Below are 12,348 nucleotides of genomic sequence, written 5' to 3' on the forward strand. Positions count from 1 at the left end.
TGCACCACACCGGCCAGGCTGATATATAACTTTCTGATGGAAGTGTTAAAATCTATGATTGTGGATTTTGTGCATTTATCTATATAATTCTGAGTTTATATATTTCAGAGCTATATTTGAAGCTATATGTAGCTACATATAATTACAAATTATATGACTTGACCATTAAGAATTATATAATTATAAAGATACAGTTATTAAAATATATACAAAAGACATACAGGTTCAGGTGAATCTTTTTGGTGGATTGTTTTCCTTTATTACTATTTGCTTATTTTGCCTTGGGAGGGGATACGTACTATTAATATTACTACATGAGCTACTTGGGAGCTGGTGTTTGTCTAATACAGAGGATGACAATCCTTTTAAGTGTTCTTCATTGGATTTGTCTTAGGTATGTATCTTGTAAGACGCATATAGCTATAGTTTGTTTTTTATAATCCAGTCTGATAACCTGTCTTTGGAAAGCTTGCGCCCTGCTCATGTGTCTGTAAAGATTCTAATTCATGAGTGTTATTTTCCTGAGTTCTAGAGTTCAGATCATCTAGAGAGAGTAATCTGTTGAGAATCTGCATTCTACTTATTCTGAGTGTAATAGAACTTCAGTATGTAATACAAATTTCTTAGAGCCAGCATGGTGCTGATGGAGCAAGGGCACAAATATCTGCATTTTAAGTTCAGAAGATTATCTTAGAAAAGCAGTGTGGCTTCTTGATTATTTGAGTTCATTCTTTGGTTTGTAATAATCAGGCCTAAGGCTATACAGTTAAAGTTGTGGCATAAGAAGTTGAGGGGTGGTTACTTTAAGGAGAAGTTGTAAAAACTACAGGTTTGGAATCTCAGGAAATGAGATTCTGTTTTTTATAGAGGCACCCAGGCTGGGTGTTAGAATCTTAACTGAAAAGAACCTAGGATGTATGCAGTTTATTAAGCTTTCTGGGGAAATGAACATGGCACTCTGGATGTCCCTTTTTTTCCTCATTAACTTATAGACTAGAGGGATAAACTGCTTGGACAACCTGAAGTTGTTTATCATTTGAACAAACAGTAAAATTATTTTGGATATAAATAATTCTTTTTTCTGTGACAATTCTTTTTTTTTTTTTTTTTTAAGTTTTTAGGGCAGAATTGTCAATTTCTTGTTTTCTTTTTTTTATCTCAATGGTGAAGTAGAGCCATAAAGAAAGAGTTAGGAGTAATACCTACATTCAGGATGAACGAAGAGAAACGCCTGACTGTAAAGATTACTTAAAGGCTAAGATCAACCAAAAACTGCGAGTCCACTATGGGAAGGTTTCAGGAATGGCCAGGTATTTTTCCTACAGCAGGATTAATAAATGTGACCAGCATTAGCCTGCTAAGAACAAGCGTCGTAGGTATTAGGCTTATCTGTACAGGGCTTTACACATGCAGATAAGTACTGTGTTTTCAAAATTGATTTTGAAGAGTTATAATTCATAAAAGCTTTTGTAACTAAAAATCGGTCCAAGTTAGGCAGTTAAGCTGCTGCCTTGGTGTGTTTTACCTTTTTCAGTCTCAGCTTTTCCTCACTAGCCCATTATCTGTCACATTTTTTTGCATAAGAAAAGCCCACCTGTAGCTTGCAGAAAACACTGGGAACGCTGCTGGAGAAAATGGCAGAGGCAGTGCCTTCCCCGGCGGAGCAGTGGGCAGTGTGCTGTCGGGGTGCCCATCCCTTGCTGTTGCCCCCGACCCCCTCCTGTTGCCCCCCACCCCCTCCTGTTACCATGCTGGCTCTCTCTCTGCGCAGTGCGGCTTCCTGTTGTGGTGCATGGCCCCAAGCCCTTCGAACGGGGCAGAACTGCTCTACAAGCGCATCATCCGTCCTGTCTTCCTGAAGCACCAGTCCCAGGTAGACCATGTGGTGAGCGACTTGAAGGACAAAGCCAAAGAGACTGCAGATGCCATCGCTAAAGAAGGTAAGACTCGGGGACGGTGTGGTTCAGCTCGCGAGAGGGATGTGATGCACTGGGCCTGAGCGATAAGCTCCCTGGCTTGTCCCCTTAGCTCTCCACAGCCAGGTACCAAGACTGCTCGGGGATTTCACTAGCAAGACTTTGCCTGCTGCCCTTTCCTTTCCCCAAGAGTCTTCCTCCATGCCACATTTAGCACACCATTCAGCCAGCCCGTTAGGAAAAATGATTCTGTGGTGGGCAGGGACTTTAGGGAATCATGTGTATTTATATCCAAGTACATCTCTTTAATCCACTTCAGGTTGACCTGCTTAATGTGCTGTTCGGACTGCTTTTGTTACAGGTCCCAGACAATGCCCTCTCTCTCAGCTCTGATTCCTTCATTCAACAGATATTTATTGAGGTGCCTAATGTGTGCCAAGCATGTCCATAGCCCTGGGGATGAACCAGTGAACCAAACAGATCATACTCCTTGAACCCATGAAGATTTATAACCTTGTTGAGAGAGAGGGAAAGAATTAAATTAAAAACTAAGCTCTGTGGTATAGTTAACAGATGAGATAGAGAAAAATGTAGCAGATAAGGAGACGGAGTGCTAGGGGCTGAAGGGAAGGTTCCAGTTTTAAATGGAGTGATTTGGAAATCCTCACCAAGGCTACGCTGAATCGGACATGAAAGTGGTAAAGGAAGGAACCGTGGGGGAGAATGTTCCACACAGAGGGGACGGCACGTGCCAAAGCCCGGAGGTGGGAGCAGGATGGTGGGACGGGAATGACCTAGGGGGAGTGGGAGACAGGCTCAGGGAGGCTGAGGGAGGCTGCAAGACCACGACCATGTAACGCCTTCCAGGCTGCTGCCGGGGCTCTGGCTTTTCCCCCGGGTGAGGTGGGTGCTGTGGGAGGATTTTGAACGGAGGAGCAACATGATCCATCCTGTGTTTTCACAGGATCACTTTGGCCACTGTATTAAGATTAGACTGAGGAGAGAGGGAGGAAATCAGGAGGCCAGTTAAAAGGTCATTGTGCTGACCTGGCTGGAGATGATGGTGGTGGCTTGGTTCACAAAGGCAGCAGGAGGGAAGAAGTCACTGGGTTCCTGATAGATGGTGAATGTAGAACCAATAGGACCTGCCCGTGGAGCATGGGGAGGAATCGGGGGCGAGGCCCCGCTGATGTTTAGCAGGAACACAGGAAGGATATCATTGCCGCTGAGCTGGGGAAGGACCGGGTGCAACGGGTTGAGAAGGAAAAATAAGGACTTCAGCTCTGGACATACTTTGAGGTGTCTGTTAGGCACCTACGCGGAGGAGTCCAGCAGCCAGTTGGATGCAGACACCAGGAGCTCAGGAGACAGGCCTGGGCTGAGGGTATGAATGTGGGTCACCAGCACGTAGACATAGCAAGCGTGAGGCTGACTGAGATCACTGAAGGGGGTGAATGTGCTTGGGAAAGAAGAGGTCTGAGGACTCAGGCCCCAACGTTGAGAGGCTGAGACGATGAGAAGCAGCCAGCAGAGCAGACTGATGAGGGGTGGCCATCGAGACAGCAAGAGGACCGGGAGACCGGTCCCGCTGGCGCCACGGGAAGAGGCCGTTTCAGAGAGGAGGGCGCGACCCATCGTGTCACGTGCTGCCGACAGGTCCAGTCAGACAAGGACTGGGAACCGAGCATTGGACTTAGCAGTGGGGAAGGCACCGGTGATCTTGGCAAAACAGATCGGGGGAGTGGTGGGCGCAAAATCCAGATTGGAATGGATTTGAAAGAAGTGGGAGGGAAAGCATGAGAGAATGTAGACAACTGTCAAGTGAGAGAGGACAGGGAAGGGAGGGAAAGAGGAGTATGACACAGTTGTCTAGGACCAGCGTCAGTAAAGGGCCAGCTACTTTAGTTTTTGCTGGCCGTCGGGTGTGTGTTGCAGGTACTCACCTCTCCCACTGTAGTGTGCAGGGAGCTGTAGATGGTGTGCAAACCCGTGAGTGCGGCTGTAATTTTCTGGCTGTTCTGAGATGGTGGGAGTGGGCGTGGCCCCGGACAGTGTCATGTGATTGCCAGGCAATATTAAAGGCTCATTTGAGATTTGTGTCCATGGACTTAGTGAGTGACTGGTGCGTCTTTGTTTTCCTCCAAGCCACATTCAGAACAGGTGGAGAGATGTGTCAAGGTTAATTTTGTTAAGTAAGAAATAATGAAGTGAGAGTGGGACTAAGGAGTGGTTAGCGTTTGACGATGGAATTTAAGCTGGGTGAGGAGTGAAGTGAGGACCAGTGGCAAAGGCGGTAAGATCAGTGGCTGATAAAACCAGGTGGTGGAGGAAGAACTGAATCAGGATAACAGAAGGAGTGAGCTGCAAAGGTAGGAGGTGATAGTGGAGGTGATGGTTGACTGAGGTTATCGAGGGACCACGGTTATCGGTCGTCACAAGGGTCATGAGTGAGTGCCTTCGGTAGGCAGAGTGGGTAGGAAGGAATATAAAGGTTACTGGGGGCAGGGGGGACTAAGAGGTCAGGATATTGGAAGATCATGTATATCTATATGGATATTGAAATCACCAATAATTAAAATAGGAGTGGTATTAGAGAGTGATAACTTTAGAGCAAGAATCTTAAATAAGGCAGCATAGCCCAAGGATCAGAAATGACTGGAAAAAGAAATGCTAGTGGAAGATACAATCTGATGACATGAGCTTCAGAACGTGGCCATAAAGAACAAGGTAACATTCACCAGACCTCCAGACCCAGTGGTACAAGGGTCATGGAAGGAAAAAAATCAGAAGAGCCACCATATGAGAAAGCAGCATCCTCAGGGGACAGCCATAGTTCTGTAAAAGCAAGAAGGTCAGGGAAATATTCGGAGAAATGGATGACAATAGAGATTTTGCTGTTGATGGGTCTTACGTCGCAGAGGGCACAGTAAAGGTTTTCAGAAATTGGAGAAAAGTGGGAAGTGGACATGGAATTAGGGAATGTTGTTGTTAGAGCTCTGTGATAATTAGGGTGGGAGATGAGCATGACCTGACCACTGCGGGGGTAAGGTCCCCACCAAGACAGCTCTCAGCAGCACTGACGTCCTGGCGCGATGTGCCCTCATTTCCACTCTCTGAACTACTATTTCTGTACCCAGAGTGCCCATCTATTTCAGTACATTATTCTGGAATTTTAACTGTAACATTTAACTTTCACATACTCGCACTTTGGAATCATCAGTTGCTTTTTATGAACTTTCCTTCCTGTTCCTCCTCATTTTTAGCCTACCCACCAGCCTCTGGTGATGTCATTTCTGTCTAGTTTGCCCTCCTTCCTTAGCCTCCTGGTTCTCTTAGGTAGCAGTACTCCAAAATCCAATTTTAATCCTAACAGGGGAGGGAGAATGAAAATAAATTAGGAGGAACCTCCATGCTGATACATAGTAGACTTTTCTCAAAGCTTCTGGATTCTCCAGGAAGTAAATTTTTACAAAGGGCTAGTTGGAGAGAGGCTACAATGTCTTAACTTTGTTCAACAATTTTAATTGAATGGAGAGCAGCTGCCAGGTGGTGAAGGAGAAGGGACTCCGCTCTTCTCACTGGACTCAGGCTCTATCAACGACAGCTGCAGTTGTAGAATCTCACAGGAGGCCCTGCAGGCTTCCAGAAAGCGCCTTCCCTCCTCCGTCTCACACACCACTAGTTCTTACAGCACATTCCAAGCTACTTGGTAATTAGGAAGGCTTAATCTCCCATAGATAGATGCTTTTACTTTTTTTATCCTTACCTGAGGATATGTTTCTACTGATTTTAGAGAGAGGAGGGGGGAGAGAGAGAGAGAAACATCGATCAGTTGCCTCCCGTATGCACCCAGATCGGGAATCAAGCCTGCAACCTTGGTGTGTGCCCTGAATTGAACCTATGACCTTTCAATGTACAGGACGATGCCCCAACTGAGCCACATCGGCCAGGGCACGATTACTTTCTTGATGAATGTAGTATCTTGCCACCAACTCAAAGTTACTTACGGCACATCCTTCCCATCATAGGAGGAAATGGTGGCACAATGAGAGAATATAAATGTATAAACATGCCATCATTTCTGGGTTCTGGAAATGATGCCTTTTCTCTGACTTGTCACCACAGAATAGGTGGATGACCTAGTTGTCCTCACACTGAGACATAGTGAAATTGTACACCAACGAGAATTTCTTGATTGTAGAGAGGAACACCACACGCCCAGGGAATCTCTGCCTCTTGTGATGCTTACAGGACAGAGGGCTTGGGTGATGCTTCACTTCCAGGGGGCCAGGCTAGAGCCCCTCAAGAACTTTGCTCAGGTACTCAGGAGTTGTGCTGTGAAGTAGTTTCTTGTCCATTTCCTGGAAACTTTCTTAGCCCTGACCACAAACCTCAGTGTGTTCTCATCTGAACATGAGTCATCCCAGCTGTTACCCAGTATCTACATTACGCAGAGCCTGTATTGCAAAGAGCTTTGATATGATGTCCTTTCCTCCCAACAGCCAAGAAAGCTGCCGTGAATTTGCTGGGTGATGAAAAGAAGGGCTCCTAAACCGACGGGATGACCCCTCCTGCCCTTTCCGTACCTTCCTGTTAGAGCTTGATGTTGTGTTAGGGACTGTGGTATAATCATTTTAATGTTGCCTTGGAAACATTTTTGATATATTAAAAAATGGAATGTGTGTAAGTATTTTCTGCTTACTTTTACGGTCTGTATACATAGGGAGCATTTTAATTTAAATGTAATACAATGGGCAGTATCCAAATTTTTGGAAAATATATTTTGCCTCTGGGTAGGAAAAGATATGTGTTACCATTCTGCAGGAAATATAAACTTAAAAATTATATATCCCGCTGGCTTTGTACTTCAGTGGGCTGTCTCTGCATGCATTTTCTCTGTACTCTTTAAGGTTCTTCTTCATGTAATGTAAAATTTTGTATTAAATGTTTTTAATGTATTTGTGCATATGTAAGGAAATGTACTCATTATAACATGTGTAACGCTCATGGAGAGCACCCGCCAAAAGCTGAAGGTTCCATTGTGCTGGTGTGATCTGCTGAAGGACACTTCAGAGAATTGATATGGATGAGAAATAACTCAGATGAACAGTTAAGTGATAAATGAGGTTGAATGGAGGTTGGCCTGGTTGTTTTCCTAACACTGGATACTGGAACAGCTTGTGAAGCAGTCACTGTGCTGCTGAATGGGGAAATGTATACACCAGTGATCTACAGTTCCCAGCTCCCTGTACAATTAGTGATACTGTCCTGTGGCCTTTTGATAATCTGCTTATAAGCTTTAGATCTGTTTTTGAGTTGCTAAGATGGATATCATCCCAGGTTTCACCTTCAGTGCTAACACGTTGCTTCTTTCCTAGTCATTTTTTAAACCAATTTTAAGGACCCTCCAGAGACTTTCCCACCTCTAATTACATGTATGTTCTTGTTTTTATCATTAGCTGACAATACATGCTAATGATGACATCAGGCTCTAAGAGCAGTTCTGGGAGACTGAGAGGAAGTTTGGTATAACCTATAATCTAGTTGGCAGTGGTTAAGTCTAACTGCCTTCACCTTCTTTCTCTGGCCTTGAAGGTCAAACTCACGAGGCCTCCCTAGTTTGCAAGTCAGAGTCTTCTGTAATCTGTTTAAATGTCGTCATCTTTATGCTTTGTTTTGATAAATTGCATATAACTACATAGTTTAAATATAGAACAAAAAGTTAAAATCAGTGTCTCCAGTTTGATCAGCCAAGTAGCTTACAGGGACTGTGACAGCTTGTCGGGACTAGAGAGGCTGAGCTCTGCACCAGCCACACTGCTGAGATCCTTCTGAATTAGACTAAACTGACTAAAGAGTATAATAAAACTACCAATATTAAATATCCAGCCTGTAAAATATGTTTTAAGGCAAATAAAGATTAGTTCTCCTTTCAGTAACAATTAGATAAGATCATAATGATGTCTCATGATGTTAAAAAATATTAAAGGTATAAAAAATACAGGATGAAAAATCACTCAAATACTATATATGGGTCAGGGCATTTATTTTTTTCTGGGAAAAATAGTGGTAATCATAGGCACCTTATTAAAGTTACCTTAAAAAACTTTTAGAAAGTAAACAACTATTATTTGGAGAAAATCAAGCCTTAGATTTAAAAAAAATTACCTGTAGAAGTATTTAAATCTCTTTCCCCATAAATAACGTATTTTTTTTCTTGGTGGCAAAAGAATGAAAATTAGCAATCTCTAGCATATAGAATATGTAATCACATTGTTAGTACATAGAATGTATTTTCAGGCAAGATGGGAGGCATAAAGTTACTGTTGCTTATAACTACTTACAAGCTAGTATCAGTTTAAAAACTACTATAGTAAGAAAATACATTCTGAATGCAAATTTTTTGTCTTGATAACTTTCTCCTACAGTGCTTTCTGGAAGAAATTTGTTACTGTTTTTGGCAGTCAAAGTGTACATGTTAAAGACAGGAGAAGTTATGAGTTGAACAATTCTGTCTTAGCTTCGATCTTCTAAGTAATATATTGCCATGCTAGAGTATTTGAAAAACTAGTTGAGCCTGTGTCTAGCTAGAAGACAAGCATTTATTTGTACGTGAATGGTATTTTGGGGGATACATAAAGTTACAGAATCCCTACAGCAGTTCTTTCTCTACTTGAAAGGTTTCAAATCAACATTTACTGCTACTCCGGAGTTTTCTGCCCACAGCCTGAAGAAAATGAGCATAGCCTTTAAGTAAGTTACCGCCTGTCCTGAAGATGTGATATATTGAATGGAAATGGATGTAAATAAAATTCCATTATCTCACTGAACTGTTACATGTCATTTACTTTGTGGGGCTTAAAAAAATTAGACAAATATAGGCAAAATCTGAATACAGATAAATGAACCTTAAACACTGCTTTTTAGTAACCCATTCCTTACCTGGCATGTAGTTTTCCCCTAGTGATTACTACCCATCAGAATTAAGACTTTCCCTAAAGAAAACATACCAACCAAAAAAGTTTCTATCAATAATTTGTACTAGATGTAAGTTGGTGTATTTATATTTTGATGTAGTAAACACTTCTACATGCCTCCAAATTGTTCTTTGAGACCAAGAACTTGAGGATTTTATTAAAAATACCTACTGCTGGAGGGTGTGTGTTAGCTTTGTCTCCTATATCTGCCTTTACATATCTATCTACAGACAGTCTGAATGTGTTTAGACTAACATACAATTCAAATCCTTAGCCATCAAATATTACAGTTCTATATAGTATGGCTGCAAAGTTAATATATTTGAGAATGACCTTAATTAAAAGTTTTTCTAGCTCCTTACCACAATCTTAGAACATCTCTATGATACACACCTCAGAGATTAAGGGCAATAAGAAGGTTCTTTGCTTAGACAGTGGTTCTCAAGTTTTAGTGTGATTTCTTGGGGTGGGGGGTAGGTTGTTAAAACACAGATGGCTGGTGCCATCCCCAAAGTTTCTAACTCAGTAGGTCTCAGGGCTGAAAAGTTTAAATCTACAACAAGTTCGCAGGTGATGTTGATGGTCCAGGAACACTTTAAGGTGAAACCACTGTGTTAGGTAAATGCTATCTTTACACTTTGCATACAGAGGTGTTCAGACCTGGCAGCACACTACAATCACTAAGGGAGCTTTCTAAAAATACTAGTATGGGACTCCACTATCAGAAATCCTGACAGCCCACTGTGGTACCCAGGTGCCAGCATCTTCAGAAAGTCTTCAGGTGATTCTGATATGTAGCCAGGGTTTCCAACCATTAAGTAGAGGCCAAGAATCCCAAGGTCTGGAGAGTTTGTCTTAGCTAGATTGTTCACCTGCTGTGTTCAATTCCTGTTATTGCTGTAACATATTACTACAAATATATTGGCTTAAAACAACACAAATTCATTAGCTTACAGTTCTGGAAGTCAGATATCTGAAACGGGTTGGCAGGGCTGCATTCCTCTGGACACTGGAGAACCCATTTCCTTGCTTCTTTCAGCTTTAAGACTGGCTGCATTCCACTCCTGAGCTTGGTCCCTCTTGCTCTGCTTCCCTTTTGTAAGGACCCCTGTGATTACATTGGGCCCACCTGGATAATCCAAGATACAGGCAGACCTTGTTTTATTGCACTTTGCTTTATTGCGCTTCACAGGTGTGTTCTTTACAAATTGAAGGCAAGAACCTCCACCAGCAAAAAGATTACAATTTGATTTATTGCGATACTCGCTTTATTACGGTCTGGAACTGAGCCCACAGTTATCTCTGAGATAAGCCTGTACTCTCTAGCTCAAGGTCCTTAATCACATCTGCAAAGCCTCTTGCCACGTGAAGTAACATCATCACAGGTTGGGCGGGGCGGGGGGGGCATTATTCTGCAGGCTTTACCTAGTCTGTCTGGATATAGAAGTTTCATTATAAAGTCACACCCAATATCAAAATAACTGTAAAGAGCAATCAGTGTTGGGAGGAAACTAAAATAAGGAGGGCTGGTAAAAAACTACCCTGCCCCTATTCGAGCACAAGACGAGGTTTATGTTTTGCACACAGGAAGAGGATCTTTGGAGTGGGGGAACACAGGCAGAGCTGAGGATGGAAGTTGTGTTAAAAACAGGTTTGGGTGACTAGAAGCCAAGACCCATTTTCCCACCCTGCCTTCTCCCACTAGGCTCCCAGACCCTTATTCTCTCGGGGGAAGCAGATCAGATTAAGAGAAAAACACCTCTGCTCTTGAAAATTTCCCAGAAAACATCTCAGCCTGATACCCCTTCAGTGAAACTTAGTGTGCAAGCCCTTTTTGTGTGCTCAGAACTTCCCATCAGCTTTTTGATCTTTCACTCTGAAAAAAACCACCAATCTAAGGAAAGCCACTTAACATGACAGGGATCAAAATAAACACGAAAAAAATTAGAAAATATAAATCATAATCTGAGAAATATGAAATTATAAAATGCTAAAAAAGGGAAACATTCAGATGACAAGAGAGCTTAGACAAGTTGAAATTACAAGAAAAATGAAAAATTCAACAGAAAGGTTGAAAGATAAAGTTGAAGAATTCTAAGAAATAGAACATGAAGGCAAAGAAATGAAAATAAGAAGGAAAAGACAAGAAAATTTGAGGACTAGTCCATCACATCCAATATTCAAATCAGGAGTTCAACAAAGATCAGAAAGGGAAGAAAATCATCAATGAAATTTCAAGAAAACTTCCCAGAACTTAACACAAGTTTCCAGATTGAAAGGGCCCATTAAGTACCAGCACAAAGGACAAAGACAACCCACATGAAGCACACTATTGTGATACCTCAGAACACTGTGTGGCAGGTTTCAACAAGATTAATGTGGGTCACAGAGACCATGAACTAGAATGGCTTGGATTTCCCTTCAACTACAGCAGAAGTCAGCAGACCATGAAGTAATGCCCTTGAACTTCTGAAATAAGATGATTTCCAAGGCCAATTCTATAACTGGCTGAACAGTGGGAGGATAGAATGACGACACTTTCAGACATGCAAGGCCTAAGAACATTCACCTCCCTTGCATTTTTTCCAGGAAGGTCCTGAAGATGGGTTGCACAAAAGAAGTAACCCAAGAAAGAGGAATACCAGGACACACTAATACAGGATATCCAAAACAGTAAAGCAATGGCATCCCACTCCGAGTGATGGTGAAGGGAAACTGAGGCTATGCACTAGGCCTATCGCGTGACCAGCAGATTAGAGCCAGGAAAAGGCTCCAAAAGAGATATATTTACAATGAGATTAACAAATTACCTGATGTGAACAAACTTTTTGAAAGGACATTTTAACAACTGATAATTTGTAGTTAAGTAATACTCAGAAAACTAAGCGAATAAAAGAAAAAAAAGAACAGTTCCAAGGAAAACATGAGCCTAGAATACCCATAGCAGACTTCAGTTTCTTAAACTTTAATGTGTGCTAAGTACATAAATATAAATTTATAGCAGCTTAGTGTATGTATGAGTTTGTGGGGATAGTGATAAAAACCTAGGCGCTGGCTTTCTATATCTAAATTTCCATTTTTTCTATATAGTAAATTACTTTGAGAAATAAGTCATTTGGAAATAAAACAAAACTTGGGGATCTTGTTAAAATGTGTTTGAATTCTGGGCTGGGGCCAGAGTCCACATTTTTCACAGCTCCCAGAGGCCAGTGTTGCTGGACTCCTGACCACACTTTTGAGTACCTTACTCCATGGCTCAGCTACAGATGGAATACACGGTAATGTAAACTGTGAACAGTGATTAAAATTGAGGGACGATGGGAAGCAGGCATGCATGCGGTGGGGTAAAGGAAGGTAAACTAAATCCTTCTAAGATGGAAGGTAATGCCTAAAATTGAAACTATTAAAACTAGCTGGCTCTTCAGATTCTGTACAGGTATAATATTGATAACAAT

General features: G+C 42.1%; 1 protein-coding gene across 1 annotated transcript in view; it reads left to right on the forward strand.

Moving 5' to 3' along the window:
- Nucleotides 1-8,746, forward strand: part of REEP5 (receptor accessory protein 5) — a 33,400-nt gene extending 24,654 nt beyond the window's left edge. Inside the window, exons 4-5 of the mRNA XM_081131945.1 lie at nt 1,772-1,940; nt 6,419-8,746. Of these exons, the coding sequence (XP_080988071.1) occupies nt 1,772-1,940; nt 6,419-6,468 (219 nt within the window). The 3' untranslated portion in view covers nt 6,469-8,746. The remainder of the gene's footprint in view (nt 1-1,771; nt 1,941-6,418) is intronic.
- The last annotated feature ends 3,602 nt before the right edge of the window (nt 8,747-12,348 follow it).

This window comes from Miniopterus schreibersii, assembly GCF_964146895.1.
Source record: "Miniopterus schreibersii genome assembly, chromosome: 3".
NCBI lineage: Eukaryota > Metazoa > Chordata > Mammalia > Chiroptera > Miniopteridae > Miniopterus > Miniopterus schreibersii.